Source organism: Salvelinus fontinalis, chromosome 25, assembly GCF_029448725.1.
Source record: "Salvelinus fontinalis isolate EN_2023a chromosome 25, ASM2944872v1, whole genome shotgun sequence".
NCBI classification, from domain to species: Eukaryota; Metazoa; Chordata; class Actinopteri; order Salmoniformes; family Salmonidae; genus Salvelinus; species Salvelinus fontinalis.
This window is the reverse complement of record NC_074689.1, coordinates 15,684,310-15,701,849: the sequence shown is the minus strand read 5'-3', so window position 1 is coordinate 15,701,849 and position 17,540 is coordinate 15,684,310. Positions and strand designations below refer to the sequence as shown.

General features: G+C 45.8%; 1 protein-coding gene across 2 annotated transcripts in view; it reads right to left on the bottom strand.

The window, feature by feature from the left end:
* The window catches only part of frrs1b (ferric-chelate reductase 1b), a 34,511-nt gene that overhangs the window by 691 nt on the left and 16,280 nt on the right, over positions 1-17,540 (bottom strand). For both annotated transcript variants that reach the window (XM_055881397.1, XM_055881396.1), the window contains 13 exons: positions 8,632-8,836; positions 8,121-8,275; positions 7,777-7,871; positions 7,411-7,564; positions 7,034-7,216; positions 6,744-6,842; positions 6,406-6,556; positions 5,862-5,975; positions 5,540-5,655; positions 5,257-5,343; positions 4,292-4,389; positions 4,114-4,172; positions 3,764-3,907 (listed from right to left, as the gene is read on the bottom strand). In XM_055881397.1, the coding sequence (XP_055737372.1) occupies positions 3,764-3,907; positions 4,114-4,172; positions 4,292-4,389; positions 5,257-5,343; positions 5,540-5,655; positions 5,862-5,975; positions 6,406-6,556; positions 6,744-6,842; positions 7,034-7,216; positions 7,411-7,564; positions 7,777-7,871; positions 8,121-8,275; positions 8,632-8,836 (1,660 nt within the window). The remainder of the gene's footprint in view (positions 1-3,763; positions 3,908-4,113; positions 4,173-4,291; positions 4,390-5,256; positions 5,344-5,539; positions 5,656-5,861; positions 5,976-6,405; positions 6,557-6,743; positions 6,843-7,033; positions 7,217-7,410; positions 7,565-7,776; positions 7,872-8,120; positions 8,276-8,631; positions 8,837-17,540) is intronic.

Genomic DNA, 17,540 nt, shown 5'->3' with positions numbered 1-17,540 from the left:
ACACTTTACAAACTAACAAAATAACAAAACGACCGTGAAGCTACAAACGTTGTGCACAAACATACAGGCTACTAACGTTCTTACATAGACAATTACCCACCACCAATGAGAGCCTATGGCTACCCTAAATAAGGCTCCCAATCAGAGACAACCGAAATCAGCTGTCTCTAATTGGGAACTCATTCAGGTAACCATAGACTCTCCTAGATAACTAACCAACATAGACAACGCTAGACATCTGAACTCAACACAAACCCATATACTACACCCCATAACCCCTTTACCAAATAAACACCCAAAACCAACAAAACATAAACATTACCCATGTCACACCCTGACCTAACTAAAATAATAAAGAAAACAAAGAATAATAAGGCCAGGGCGTGACATAACCCCCCCCTTGAGGCGCGAACTCCGGGCGCACCATACACAGTCTAGGGGAGGGTCTGGGTGGGCTCCCCTCCACGGTGGCGGCTCCGGCTCTGGTCGTAGTCCCCACGTCACCACAGTACCTAACCACCTCCTAGGCTTCCTCCAAACGACCCCCCTCCACATTAACCCCATTGCATTAAGGGGGAGTTCCGGACTAAGGGACAGCTCCGGACTAAGGACCAGTACCAGGGTAAGGGGCAGTACCAGGGTCAGGGGCAGTACCAGGATAAGGGGCAGCACCAGGGTAAGGGGCAGCACCAGGGTAAGGGGCAGCACCAGGGTAAGGGGCAGCACCAGGGTAAGGGGCAGCACCAGGGTAAGGGGCAGCTCCGGACTGAGGAATGGCAGCTCCGGACTGAGGGACTGCAGCTCCGGACTGAGGGACTGCAGCTCCGGACTGAGGGACTGCAGCTCCGGACTGAGGGACGGCCCATGGCTGGCTGACAGATCTGGCTGCTCATGGCTGGCTAACGGATCTGGCTGCTCATGGCTGGCTAACTGATCTGGCTGCTCATGGCTGGCTGACGGATCTGGCTGCTCATGGCTGGCTGACGGATCTGGCTGCTCATGGCTGGCTGACGGATCTGGCTGCTCATGGCTGGCTGACGGATCTGGCTGCTCATGGCTAGCTGACGGATCTGGCTGCTCATGGCTAGCTGACGGATCTGGCTGCTCATGGCTAGCTGACGGATCTGGCTGCTCATGGCTAGCTGACGGATCTGGCTGCTCATGGCTAGCTGACGGATCTGGCTGCTCATGGCTAGCTGACGGATCTGGCTGCTCATGGCTAGCTGACGGATCTGGCTGCTCATGGCTAGCTGACGGATCTGGCTGCTCATGGCTAGCTGACGGATCTGGCTGCTCATGGCTAGCTGACGGATCTGGCTGCTCATGGCTAGCTGACGGATCTGGCTGCTCATGGCTAGCTGACGGATCTGGCTGCTCATGGCTAGCTGACGGATCTGGCTGCTCATGGCTGGCTGACGGATCTGGCTGCTCATGGCTGGCTGACGGATCTGGCTGCTCATGGCTGGCTGACTGATCTGGCTGCTCCTGTCTGGTTGGCGGCTCTGGCAGATCCTGTCTGGTTGGCGGCTCTGGCAGATCCTGTCTGGTTGGCGGCTCTGGCAGATCCTGTCTGACGGACGGCTCTAGCGGCTCCTGTCTGGCTGGCGGCTCTAGCGGCTCCTGTCTGGCGGACGGCTCAGTGGGCTCATGGCAGACGGGCGGCTTTGCAGGCTCATGGCAGACGGGCGGCTTTGCAGGCTCATTGCAGACGGATGGCTCAGATGGCGCTGGGGAGACGGATGGCTCAGATGGCGCTGGGGAGACGGATGGCTCAGATGGCGCTGGGGAGACGGATGGCTCAGATGGCGCTGGGGAGACGAGCAGTTCAGTCAACGCTGTGCAGACGGCAGACTCCTGCCGGCTGAGGCGCACTGTAGGCCTGGTGCGTGGTGCCGGGACTGGTGGCACCGGGCTGGGGACACGCATCTCAGGGCTAGTGCGGGGAGCAGCAACAGGACGCACAGGACTCTGGGGACACACAGGAGGCTTGGTGCGTGGTTTAGACACTGGTGGTAAAGGGCTGGAGACACGCACCATATAGCTAGTGCGTGGAGGAGACACTGGTGGTACTGGGTTGGGGCGGGGAGGTGGCGCCGGAAATACCGGACCGTGCAGGCGTACTGGCTCCCTTGAACGCCGAGCCTGCCCAACCTTACCTGGTTCTATGCTCCCCGTCGCCTGACCAGTGCGGGGAGGTGGAATAACCCGCACCGGCCTATGTAGGCGAACCGGGGACACCATGCGTAAGGCTGGTGCCATGTACGCCGGCCCGAGGAGACGCACTGGTGACCAGATGCGTTGGGCCGGCTTCATGACATATGGCTCAACGCTCAGTCTAGCCCGGCCGATACGTGGAGCTGAAATGTACCGAACCGGGCTCTGCACGCGTACAGGAGACACCGTGCGCTCTACTGCGTAACACGGTGTCTGCCCGTACTCTCGCTCTCCACGGTAAGTACAGGGAGTAGGCGCAGGTTTCCTACCTGACTTCGCCACACTCCCTTTAAGGCCCCCCCCAAGAAATTTTTGGGTTGTACTCAAGGGCTTCCAGCCTTGTCTCCGTGCTGCCTCCTCATATCGCCTCCTCTCGGCTTTCGCTGCCTCCAGCTCTTCACGAGGGAGGCGATATTCTCCAGGTTGATCCCACGGCCCCTTACCATCCAGTATCTCCTCCCATGTCCAGAAATCCTTTGTGGGTAGGTCCTGTTGCCGCCTTCCATGCCGCTTGGTCCTATGGTGGGTAATTCTGTCACGATCGTGTGGCGGATTAACGGACCAAAATGCAGCTTTTGGAAAATAAGCCATCTTCTTTTATTATAACACGAAGATGAACACGACACAAAAACACTAACAAAACAACAAAACAACAAAACGACCGTGAAGCTACAAACGTTGTGCACAAACATACAGGCTACTAACGTTCTTACATAGACAATTACCCACCACCAATGAGAGCCTATGGCTACCCTAAATAAGGCTCCCAATCAGAGACAACCGAAATCAGCTGTCTCTAATTGGGAACTCATTCAGGTAACCATAGACTCTCCTAGATAACTAACCAACATAGACAACGCTAGACATCTGAACTCAACACAAACCCATATACTACACCCCATAACCCCTTTACCAAATAAACACCCAAAACCAACAAAACATAAACATTACCCATGTCACACCCTGACCTAACTAAAATAATAAAGAAAACAAAGAATAATAAGGCCAGGGCGTGACAGTTCCAGTATTCAACAGAATACATAGAGATATTTGGCTTTCTGTGTGACTACTATATCCCTGAAAATAACAATTGAATATATATTTAAACCTTAAATACACATTACTGTAAGAGAAATACGTATTACTGCAATCAAGGAAGACATCTCAACAAGTGAAAATGATTTTACATACCCACCTCAAGTCTGTCGTTATAAAGACTAGTGTTTTTTTGTTGACATTTAAACCTGCTTAGCATTCCTGCCCACGCACCAAACAATCTGTTTTCAATTCTCTTCTATGCTTAATGGAATCAGACTGTGTAATTGATTTGTTCCCTCCAAGCAAAATAACATTGATTATTAAACAGTCAAATAATTGCATTGTTATAAGGTCTAATTCAGCGGTTCCAGAACCAGGAACATATTAAAATTTAACAATTGTTGGAAAGGATAGGAAGTGGAAAAGGAAAGAACAGCATGGAGAAGGTTGTCATTGTCAAGAATAATTTATACTTAAAAAGATTTACCTGAATAAATCAAAAGAAACCAACCTGTTACGATGACTACTTTACTGTGGAACTCAAGTAGCAGGTCTACCAGGACTCCCCAGACTACGCAGCCTGCCAGGACACCAGTGGACCAGGGGCCAGGGAGAAGCAAGGCCTGCTGCTGAATACCCAGGAAGATGGCCACAACTACAACAGGAGAGATACTGGGGTTATGATTGACAGGGTAGAGAAGGTTGTTGTAATCACTAGGTTTGGATACACCATTGTTGATGTTGCAGTCATTGTACTAAACATTGCTTTTATTGTTGGCATCATTATCCGTATTTAAAGATAATAATCGTCTTCATCATCATGTCAACATTGTTATGTTAGGATTAAGATGAATCTCTAACCTGCAAGTACCCGTGCAATAGTGCCTGTTCCCAAATGCATCCAGTTGAATATGTACCTTCTGTGGAAAGACAGTAAAATACAGCACAGTTGATTCCTGGATCCTGCTACACAATATAGATATCTAACATGTTTGACGGAGCTCAGAAACTGATCACTGTAGGGGGCTTTAGGTTGTACCGTGAGGAGTCTGTGGCAGGTCTGAGGAGGGCCATGATAGGCTGGATGAAAGATAGAGCCATGACAGTACAGCCCAGGTAAGGGTGGGACCCGGCATGCTGATGGAGACAGCGCAGCACAACAGTATTACAGAACAGAATTATACACAGTAGAGGTGAACAACACTATAGGTATCTGAGCAAACACTAGAACAACACTACAGGAACCTCTGAGCAACAGTGCAGTAACACTACAGAGGAAGATAAGAGAGGATCAAATCGATGGATCCAGGGTACAGAAGTCGCTGTAAATAACAGGAATTGAATTGAATCTCAAAATAAAAAATATATATATCTTGGAATTTTTGGCAGGTATACATAATTGTAATTGGTCTTCCAGCTGACTCTGCAGCACTTGAAGGGAAGGGTGACCTCTAAATGGTCACTGAGGGGAATAGCACCAAAATGAAAATATATATTTTGGCAGGACGCAAAGTGGACAAACATTTGACAAATTAAAATCCTTCCTTAAAAAGATAAACAGGTGCAGATAATTTCAACCATCGATCAATGTCACTCCAACAAATGATTGTTCTCCCATACATGCTTATGCTGAAGGAATGCTAATTATTCAGCTTGGTAAGTCAGTGATAATTGGTTACTTGGCTCCACTACAGCACTCAACATTCTCTCTTGTCCTTCTCTGTCCAGCAGGGCCAGAAGGACTAAGGCAGACAGACAGCTTGGTGGAGGAGGCAGCATGAAGAAAAGGGAGAACATGACACACAGCTGCGTGATGATGATTCAGTTCTAAGATAGACATTCGAAGAAATTAGATTCTAAGACACACACACAGGCACTCAAGCAGCTAAATTATAACGACACAATATATGGCCAGCCAGGCAGAAATACAGACAGACAGATGGAGTGACTGACTGTCAGATGTGTAGCATGTGGTGATGACCGAGGGAGGTATTCCAGTCTTACCCTGCTCCAACCACCTCGGTAGATGAAGGGTAGTGAGAATCCCACACAGGTAAGGAGCACGGTCAGGGTCATCAAGACTCGGTGCACCTGTAGAGACATTCACAAAATACTACATCATCATCACCATGGTGAAAATAGGTTTGAAATAACACTCGTTTTCAGGAGGAAATTAAAAAGATGGTGGTTTGAGCATTATCCATCACTAACCCATCTCTGATAACAAGCCTTAGAATTAACCAAATATATTAATCAAGACCGAATACTTTAAACAAACAGACTTTACCTGAAACCATAGCCTGCGTCCAAATAGTCTTGTTTCTGGCCAGTCGTGTTTGAAGTAGCGTGCAATGATGACCCCTGTGGTCACTGTCGTCATCCAGGCCACAAGCATAAACACACCTGGGGATACAGAGGGATATACAGAGGGATATACACTCAGTTCTCTGTGTTTGTGTGAGCCAGACATATACTGAAACAAGTGTATGGAACTTAAGTGTTAAATGCGTGTTATATTAAGTAATGAAATGTATGTCTTTGTTGCAACACTTCCTATTCAAACAAGTCAGGTCATAAAAGGCGTATCTTTCTGTAAACTACAGGCTTACCATGGAACTTAATGAGCAGGGAAGACCTGGAGCCAGCTAGATTCTCGGGGGGACCTGTGATGACTGTCTGATGAGTGGATATCAGAGGCTGCCGGTCATGTCTATAGATCACACCTTAAGATGGATGGATGAAGATAATGTCTATCTCTGGCACCAACACTAGATCCAGCACTGCCAGTTAAGCATTGTGGTAAATAGATGTTGGAACTATTTACCAATGTTTTATTATTGGCACGTGATTCACACATATGGCGGGTATGACTACTGTACTAGATAATCACAGCTTAAACCAGATATTCCACGTACAAAACAGCAGTGAGCTCGTTCAAAACACTTGGCACAGCTTAGCCCACACCTGAGTCAACAATGAGGGGTTGAGGTCAGGAATGTTTAATCTAACCACAGTAGATGTCAAGTTCAGTACCAGCATCTACAATATATCTTGCACAATAGGAATAGTCAATAATATGTATGAAACTATAGTATACAACCAAAGGGTGGTAAACAAATAGGAAAAGCATTACATAAAGACACATGGTCATACCATCTTCAGCCCTCCCGTGGGCTATGAACAGGAAGTAGCTCTGGTCCAGGTTGAACCTGCTCTCAATCTGACGGGGGAGGAGTATGTCTCTACGGAAACGACACTGAATGACCCCATCTGCCAGCCGCCAAGCGGTGTCTGAAAGAACATTCTAGAGAGAGCACAAAAGGTCATAGGTCAAAGATCAGTTAGGTACTAGAGAGGTCAATCTATGAAACAACCATCTAAAACAAACAAGCAACAAACAAATAACACAAAAAAAAACACATTCACAAAGAGTCACAAAATTATTATTTTATATTTTTATCAGAACTTTGCAAAACATAAATTGTGTATACCTCAGAGGCCAATTCAGGGTGAGTTCGGCCAGAGACATAAGCAGCATTGATGTCCACACTGTCCCCATCTCTCACACACAGGTATACATCATCATTCCCCTACACATAAATACAAAACTCAAATGAGTTACAATTATATTGTAAGGCTTCATAAAACAAATCTCACTGTGCATATGCCATATTGAAATACCACAGATAGTAGCCCTAGATTTGGCATGTCATTTAAGTCCACTCAAGCTCCAAGTGGTTATAGAATACTTATTTGGTAGTCTTTCTGGGGTCATACCAACCATCCATTTGTCCAGCGACAAGGCGAAAGACAGGTATCCATCAGCTGGTCCACTGAGCTCAAACAGCACAGTCCGCTCCTCTGGAGTGAAGGAGAGGAAAAAGCACAGGGGGTCTCTGCCTGGGTCGCATCCCACAGGGTCACGCAGACAGGACTTACTCCTACCACAACCCTCTGAGCTGAACTGAGGAAGAGAGGGAGAGAGAGGGAGAGACAAAGAGAGAGCGAGAGAGAGGGTTAAATTCTCCATCACCCATCATCACCACCATCACACATAATCATCATCCACAGCCTGTCGGTCAGTGTAAACATTATGCTGATTCATCCTCAGTCTCTTCTGTCTATACTTAGAGAAAATCCTGGTGGTGAGTGACTCACAGGTCTGGTCAGCGCAGACAGAGTTGTGGTCACAGCAGCAGTAGTGGTGGTGGGGGTGGGGTTTGGTGGTGGAACCCCAGTCACTCCATTCAGAGACACCACCGGCCCTGGGATCTGCACCCAGTAGACTTTATACTTCTGCACCACTGTGGCCCTGAAACAACAATATAATGATATTATTATTATTATTAAGTCATTTAGCAGAAGATTTTTTTTATCCAAAGCAACTTACATAGCTGTCAGCATTGATAGTGAGTAGTGACATTCTGATTCAGTACAACAACATCAACAACACATTAGCAATAGAATGGAAGAATATCACATTTAGCGATTGGCATAATGAGAATAAAGGAGATAATTACGCACATAAATTGGACACCGGCTGGGGGGTTTTTTGGAGCCTCCCACACGGCCTGTATCTCTGTCTTCTTGGATTTGCTGGTGTGGCTTACTGCAGATCCCTTCAAAATGACAGGGTTGCGTATCATACAAGTAACTTCTCTTACACAGTACTAACTCCATTGAGGTGTGGCTAAGACAAGTAGCATCTTGTCTGTTTTACTAATGATATGGCTGGTGAAGGTTGTTGAAGACGGCATGATATTCAAACGCAACCGAATAGTAATTCCAGACAGCCAGAGCTTTACAATACTTAGCTTGTGTTTCCAGCAATCATGTAGTATATAATTGAGGTTGGGTAACATCTCTACCTGTGTGTGGCCACAATGTAGGAGCTGTGACTCAGAAGGGTTGAGGAGGCTGAATGATCCAACAGCAGGACCGTCCGGGTTCCCAGCATCCCTCGCTTCAATCAGGAAACCTTTGAAGGAGATGCTCCCAGATGTGGGAGCAACCAGTAAGGTCACTGTTAATAGAAAGAAAAACACTCAAGACATTTTCATTTTTCCATTGTCCAAACCCCCCGAGACACACAAATACACACACCCACAAAGAGGTAGGAGGAATGGGTAAGATACAGTGCAGCGCCCCCGGGAGAAGTTTTGGGGTTAATTGACTTGCTCAACGGCACACTGGCAGGGGATGGTTTCTAGAATACAAAACTTTTTCAGTTAAATATGCTCTTTGAAATATTCCAGGGATTATGCATGAGAATTAGCTATTTTGCTAACTCGGGCACATTTACACCGATGTGAACACTAATGTTGATATTGAACAGCAATATCCCTATATAAAACCAGAAACAAATATATAGTAGGCTACCTGTGATATGGTCACCAGGGCTGAATGTGTGTTTGTCCAGGGTGATGTTATAAGGAGCAGGTTTAGAGCTGGAGTCATGGCCATGCTGTGGTATCATATATCCGCACGCCTGAGACACTTTTCCATTGGCGAAGCCAGAGGCTGTCTTTATTAAACACCCAGCCACCACCACCACCACCACTAACAGGAGATGTGGACCCGGCATCTGGAAAGACAAGGTTATAATGAGTTTGTATGAGGGTTCAGGGTCTTACAACATACTGTAACTGACTAATGGCATTTTTGGTCATGGGTAGACCTATGCTTATTCTGCTTCTCAGCTAGCTTGCATTTTTTAAAACATTTAATTATTTATTATTTTTACAAAAGACAAAATGATTCTTAGGCTACTCAATAGCTTACACATAGGCCTACAGTATGGCGCCAGAGAGGATGGAAAACCATATTGACTTTATTTGATGGCGCTTCATAAAGAGAGAGTGGGAAGAGGAAAATGCTAGTTGACATCCGATGTACAATTGTGTGAGGATGTGGCCTATCGCCATCCCTGCACAGTGTGGGCATTCCATTAGGCCTAATTAGGCTAATATCTCCCTTTATACTCCTGCACCGATTTGATTGTCTACATGTTACTTAATCTAAACCCAAATGTTACCTATTATGCTGGAGGATTACCCCAGTATTTATAACATCACAATAGCCATTGTGCTTGGAGATATGCAAGGAGTCATTCACCTTCACCTTACTTTGTTTGGTTCACGCTCATATCAATAATTGCTCTTACACTAGCATTTGATTTTCAAGGTCAGCCAATTATGCCTTTTGCAGTCTTTAAAAGCCAAGGAATTTCTAACTGTATAAATGCAAATACACTGCTCAAAAAAATAAAGGGAACACTTAAAAAACACAATGTAACTCCAAGCCAATCACACTTCTGTGAAATCAAACTGTCCACTTAGGAAGCAACACTGATTGACAATAAATTTCACATGCTGTTGTGCAAATGGAATAGACAAAATGTGGAAATTATAGGCAATTAGCAAGACACCCCCCAAAACAGGAGTGATTCTGCAGGTGGTGACCACAGACCACTTCTCAGTTCCTATGCTTCCTGGCTGATGTTTTGGTCACTTTTGAATGCTGGCGGTGCTCTCACTCTAGTGGTAGCATGAGACGGAGTCTACAACCCACACAAGTGGCTCAGGTAGTGCAATTCATCCAGGATGGCACATCAATGCGAACTGTGGCAAAAAGGTTTGCTGTGTCTGTCAGCGTAGTGTCCAGAGCATGCAGGCGCTACCAGGAGACAGGCCAGTACATCAGGAGACGTGGAGGAGGCCGTAGGAGGGCAACAACCCAGCAGCAGGACCGGTACCTCCGCCTTAGTGCAAGGAGGTGCACTGCCAGAGCCCTGCAAAATGACCTCCAGCAGGCCACAAATGTGCATGTGTCAGCATATGGTCTCACAAGGGGTCTGAGGATCTCATCTCGGTACCTAATGGCAGTCAGGCTACCTCTGGCGAGCACATGGAGGGCTGTGCGGCCCCACAAAGAAATGCCACCCCACACCATGACTGACCCATCGCCAAACCGGTCATGCTGGAGGATGTTGCAGGCAGCAGAACGTTCTCCACGGCGTCTCCAGACTCTGTCACGTCTGTCACATGTGCTCATGTGCTCAGTTTGAACCTGCTTTCATCTGTGAAGAGCACAGGGCGCCAGTGGCGAATTTGCCAATCTTGGTGTTCTCTGGCAAATGCCAAACGTCCTGCACGGTGTTGGGCTGTAAGCACAACCCCCACCTGTGGACGTCGGGCCCTCATACCACCCTCATGGAGTCTGTTTCTGACCGTTTGAGCAGACACATGCACATTTGTGGCCTGCTGGAGGTCATTTTGCAGGGCGCTGGCAGTGCACCTCCTTGCACTAAGGCGGAGGTACCGGTCCTGCTGCTGGGTTGTTGCCCTCCTACGGCCTCCTCCACGTCTCCTGATGTACTGGCCTGTCTCCTGGTAGCGCCTGCATGCTCTGGACACTACGCTGACAGACACAGCAAACCTTTTTGCCACAGTTCGCATTGATGTGCCATCCTGGATGAATTGCACTACCTGAGCCACTTGTGTGGGTTGTAGACTCCGTCTCATGCTACCACTAGAGTGAGAGCACCGCCAGCATTCAAAAGTGACCAAAACATCAGCCAGGAAGCATAGGAACTGAGAAGTGGTCTGTGGTCACCACCTGCAGAATCACTCCTGTTTTGGGGGGTGTCTTGCTAATTGCCTATAATTTCCACCTTTTGTCTATTCCATTTGCACAACAGCATGTGAAATTTATTGTCAATCAGTGTTGCTTCCTAAGTGGACAGTTTGATTTCACAGAAGTGTGATTGACTTGGAGTTACATTGTGTTGTTTAAGTGTTCCCTTTATTTTTTTGAGCAGTGTAGATAGCTCATTGTGAAAGAATGTTTGGCGTGTCCAATAGAGAGCAATAGTAATGGCGGCTTTTTGTAGGCACTAGCTCTGCCATGGTTCATTTTAGTGATGCACCGATATGACATTTTTGTCCGATACCGATATTTTCCTTTAAAAAAAAAACAATACCGATATTTAACATTTTAATGGCATTTTAGGCATTCTAGTACAGTTAAATAGTTACACACACACACGGACGCAGCGGTCTAAGGCACTGCATCTCAGTGCAAGAGGTGTCACTACAGTCCCTGGTTCAAATCCAGGCTGTATCACATCCGGCCGTGATCGGGAGTCCCATAGGGCGGCGCACAATTGGCCCAGCGTTGTCCGGGGTAGACCGTCATTGTGAAATAGGAATTTGTTCTTAACTGACTTGCCTAGTTAAATAAAAATGTCACACGCAGAACAAAAATATATTTAGTTGGCATTTACGTATATCCCCATTACCAGTAAACATAATCAAAACCTATTTCTTTCACTTACTTGCTGTTTCATTGTTCAGTCGTTTCATTCTCAACCAGGATTTCTCATTCTAACATTATTTGACGTGTCAATTAAGCTTGTTGACCAATCAGGACCTGAATATGACTGCACGTCACATTTTAACGCATTCATACTTTTTTTTTAGATAGTTATTACACATTGATTACACTTCATATGTCATAACGATTCATCGCTACGTATGCTATGATGCTGGTACAGTTGTATCGCACACCAACAGTGCTGGTCATTAAAAAAACCTTGCTAGCACATGGATGTAAACAATGTTCTTCTCCAAAAACATAGCAAAACGACAATCTGTTTCAGTAGCTATAGTTTGCTAGCTAACTATATAGCTAGGTGTAATCATCTAAAATAACCCGGATTTATAAGACAGTTCTTATTTGATTAATGGTGGGCGGACCCATCTATGTGAAGCTAGCCACAAAAAAAAAATTCTGTCCTTTGCTCACCCCATTCACCACCAGCCTCTGTCACTATGCCTGTTATAGTGGACGTTGCGGTTAGCCTTCAAAATAAAAGTAATCGACAGTAATGCAAATTAATACAAATAGTATAATTACGCCATAATTGAGTAGATCATGCTAAACAAGGTTGGAATGTTGTCATATAAAATCAACAAAAGACAATTTGTTAATTTGACAAATCTGTTGAAATCACACTGTGTGTATTATACTTTAGAATTGCATTGGGGGCATAGTTATTTCACTGTACAGCCTTACATATGGATTGTGGATCAATAACATGGGGTATCAGTCTACTCAGTGACACCCAGAGAACATTAGCGTCGTAGCTCTTATTGCGGGACTCTGAACAACTGAATTGAGACACATTTTTGTCAACCTGTGTATTGTCAACCTATATGTACAGATGATGGTGCCGGAGGGTAGGGTTGTTGTCTTATTGGCTCTCAACCAATCCTGCTATTTTGTTATTTTTTTTGCGTTGTTCGTAACTTGTTTTGTACATAATGTTGCTACTACTGTCTCTTATGACTGAAAAGAGCTTCTGGACATCAGAACTGGGATTATTCACCTCAAATTGGACAATGAGTCAAACACGAGGGAAATACTGCAGACACCCGACCAGGCCCAAACACTGTGATTCGCTGGAGAAGGAAACTGAGATTGAGGCAAAAGATCAGGGTGCCTTGCGAGGATCAGGCGACGAGTGACTAATCTGCCTTTGCCTTCCGTTCTGCTAGTGAACGTTCAATCGCTGGAAAATAAATGGGGTGAACTGAAAGCACGTCTATCCTTCAAAATGGGACATTAAAAAAAACTGTAATATCTTGTGTTTCACCGAGTCGTGACTGAACGACGACATTAACATACAACTGGCAGGTTATACACTCTATTAGCAAGACAGAACAGCAGCCTCTGCTAAGACATGGGGCAGGGGCCTATGCATTTGTGTAAACAACTGCTGGTGCACGATATCTAAGGAAGTCTCAAGGTTTTGCTTGCCTGAGGTAGAGTATCTCATGATAAGCTGTAGACCACACTAACTACCTAGAGAGTTCATCTGTATTTTTCGTAGCTGTCTACATTCCACCACAGAGCGAGATTGGCACTAAAACAGCACTCAATGAGCTGTATTCTGCCATAAGCAAATAGGAAAACGCTCATCCAGAGGCGGCGCTCCTAGTGGCCGGTGACTTTAATGCAGGGAAACTTAAATCAGTTTAACCAAATTGCTATCAGCATGTTAAATGTGCCACCTGAAGGAAAATAATTCTAGACCACCTTTACTCCACACATCGACGCATACAAAGCTCTCCCTCGCTCTCCATTTGGCACATCTGACCATAACTCTATCCTCCTGATTCCTGCTTACAAGCAAAAATGTAAGCAGAAAGCACCAGTGACTCAGTCTATAAAAAAGTGGTCAGATGAAGCAGATGCTAAGCTACAGGACTGTTTTGCTAGCACAGACTGAAATATGTTCCGGGATTCTTCCGATGGCATTGAGGAGTACACCACATCAGTTACTGGCTTTATCAATAAGTGCATCGAGGACGTTGTCCCCACAGTGACCGTACGTACAGACCCCGACCAGAAGCCATGGATTACAGGCAAAATTAGCACAAAGCGAAATGGTAGAGCTGCCTTTTTCAAGGAGCTTATAAGAAATCCCGCTATGCCCTCCGACGAACCATTAATACAGGCAAAGCATCAATACAGGACTAAGATCGAATCCTACTACACCGGCTCCGATACTCGTCAGATGTGGCAGGGCTGGCAAACTATTACACACTACAAAGGGAAGTACAGCCGAGAGCTGTCCAGTGACACAAGCCTACCAGACGAGCTAAATAACTTCTATGCTCGGTTTGAGGCAAGTAACACTGAAGCATGCATAAGAGCATCAGCTCTTCCGGATGACTGTGTGATCCCGCTCTCCGCAGCCGATGTGAGTAAGACCTTTAAACGGGCCAACATTCACAAGGCCACTGGGCCAGACGGATTACCAAGACGTTTAATCCGAGCATGCGGTGACCAACTGGCAAGTGTCTTCACTGACATTTTCAACCTCTCCCTGTCGGAGTCTGTAATAGCAACATGTTTCAAGCAGACAACCATAGTCCCTGTGCCCAAGAATACTAAGGTAACCTGCGTAAATGACTACCGACCCGTAGCACTCACGTCTGTAGACATGAAATGCTTTGAAAGGCTGGTCATGGCTCACAACACCATTATCCTAGAAACCCTACTAGAACCACTCCAATTTGCATGCTGCACCAACAGATCCACAGATGATGCAATCTCCATTGCACTCCACACTGCCCTTTCCCACCTGGACAAAAGGAACACCTATGTGAGAATGCTATTCATTGACTACAGCTCAGCGTTCAACACCATATTGCCCTCAAAGCTCTTCACTAAGCTAAGGACCCTGGGACTAAACTCCTCCCTCTGCAACTGGATCCTAGACTTCCTGACCTGCCGCCCCCAGGTGGTAAGGGTAGGTACAAACACATCCGCCACGCTGATCCTCAACACTGGAGCCCCTCAGGGGTGCGTGCTCAGTCCCCTCCTGTACTCCCTGTTCACTCATGACTGCATGGCCAGGCTCGACTCCAACACCATCATTAAGTTTGCTGATGACAGCAGTGGTAGGCCTGCTCACCGACGAGACAGCCTTTAGGGAGGAGGTCAGAGACCTGACTGTGTGGTGCAATGACAACAACCTCTCCCTCAACGTGATCCAAGACTAAAGAGATGATTGTGGAATACAGGAAAAGGAGGACCGAGCACGCCCCCATTCTCATCGATGGGGTTGTAGTGGAGCAGGTTGAGAGCTTCAAGTTCCTTGGCGTCCACATCACCAACAAACTTACATCGTCCAAGCACACCAAGACAGTCGTGAAGAGGGAACGACAAAACCTATTCCCCCTCAGGATTTGGCAATGGTCCTCAAAAGGTTTTACAGCTGCACCATCGAGAGCATCCTGACGGGTTGCATCACTGCCTGGTATGGCAAATGCTCGGCCTCTGACCGCAAGGCACCACAGAGGGTAGTGCTTATGGAAGAAAATCCCCAAATCCAGATGTGAAAGTTGACACAGTCATACCCAAGATGACTCGAAGCTGTAATCGCCGCCAAAAGGTCCTTCTACAAAGTATTGATTCTGGGGTGTGAATACTTATTTAAATTACATATTTCTGCATTTCATTTTCTATAAATTTGCCAAAAATTCGATACATTTCTAAAAACAACTTTTCACTTTATCATTATTGGGTATTGTGTGTAGATGGGTAAAGAAAAATATTTAATCAATTTTGAATTCAGGCTGTGACAAGTACAAAATAAAGAAAATCAATTACGGGTCAACATCTACAGTGGGGCAAAAAAGTATTTAGTCAGCCACCAATTGTGCAAGTTCTCCCACTTAAAAAGATGAGAGAGGCCTGTAATTTTCATCATAGCTACACTTCAACTATGACAGACAAAATGAGAATAAAAAAAATCCAGAAAATCACATTGTAGGATTTTTAATGAATTTATTTGCAAATTATGGTGGAAAATAAGTATTTGGTCACCTACAAACAAGCAAGATTTCTGGCTCTCACAGACCTGTAACTTCTTCTTTAAGAGGCTCCTCTGTCCTCCACTCATTACCTGTATTAATGGCACCTGTTTGAACTTGTTATCAGTATAAAAGACATCTGTCCACAACCTCAAACAGTCACACTCCAAACTCCACTATGGCCAAGACCAAAGAGCTGTCAAAGGACACCAGAAACAAAATTGTAGACCTGCACCAGGCTGGGAAGACTGAATCTGCAATAGGTAAGCAGCTTGGTTTGAAGAAATCAACTGTGGGAGCAATTATTAGGAAATGGAAGACATACAAGACCACTGATAATCTCCCTTGATCTGGGGCTCCACGCAAGATCTCACCCCGTGGGGTCAAAAGGATCACAAGAACGGTGAGCAAAAATCCCAGAACCACATGGGGGGACCTAGTGAATGACCTGAAGAGAGCTGGGACCAGAAGTAACAAAGCCTACCATCAGTAACACACTACGCCGCAAGGGACTCAAATCCTGCAGTGCCAGACGTGTCCCCCTGCTTAAGCCAGTACATGTCCAGGCCCGTCTGAAGTTTGCTAGAGAGCATTTGGATGATCCAGAAGAAGATTGGGAGAATGTCATATGGTCAGATGAAACCAAAATAGAACTTTTTGGTAAAAACTCAACTCGTTGTGTTTGGAGGACAAAGAATGCTGAGTTGCATCCAAAGAACACCATACCTACTGTGAAGCATGGGGGTGGAAACATCATGCTTTGGGTCTGTTTTTCTGCAAAGGGACCAGGACGAATGATCCGTGTAAAGGACAGAATGAATGGGGCCATGTATCGTGAGATTGAGTGAAAACCTCCTTCCATCAGCAAGGGCATTGAAGATGAAACGTGGCTGGGTCTTTCCACATGACAATGATCCCAAACACACCGCCCGGGCAACGAAGGAGTGGATTCATAAGAAGCATTTCAAGGTCCTGGAGTGGCCTAGCCAGTCTCCAGATCTCAACCCCATAGAAAATCTTTGGATTGAGTTGAAAGTCCGTGTTGCCCAGCAACAGCCCCAAAACATCACTGCTCTAGAGGAGATCTGCATGGAGGAATGGGCCAAAATACCAGCAACAGTGTGTGAAAACCTTGTGAAGACTTACAGAAAACGTTTGACCTCTGTCATTGCCAACAAAGGGTATATAACAAAGTATTGAGATAAACTTTTGTTATTGACCAAATACTTATTTTCCACCATAATTTGCAAATAAATTCATAAAAAATCCTACAATGTGATTTTCTGGATTTTCTTTCTCTCATTTTGTTTGTCATAGTTGAAGTGTACCTATGATGAAAATTACAGGCCTCTCTCATCTTTTTAAGTGGGAGAACTTGCACAATTGGTGGCTGACTAAATACTTTTTTGCCCCACTGTAAATATTGCTCCCAGCGTTGATCAAAGCTCAGAATGCTCATATTTTTGATCTGACTGAGTTCTAATCGCGCCTGCCTCTTTGCGAAAGAGTGGAATCATAAACAGTGGTTTGTTCGTTATGTTCGCCTGCGTCCCCTGGATTTGCCTTTTTAGCAGCACATTCACCCCTCTTAAACGGCGAACTCCGCACTCTCGCGGCACAGGTCGAGGGAAACGCTGAACGAACTACCCTAGATCCCAGTCGGCTCAATAGGCAAACAGTCTAGAAGCGACTGTGTTTTGCAAGATGCCAGACAAAAGGCAATTTTAAAACTGTCCCACGACTCCTGATGTGTCTACAGACATCCCAAACAAACAAAAAACAACTCTCGGAGAATGAGTGCCCAAGTAGTAAATAGTCGCTTATAGATATTTCAGTCAGGTGGGTATCTGACGGCAGAGACTTCTATTAAAGTAATGTTGAAGGGCTCTGGCTAGTATTACTTAG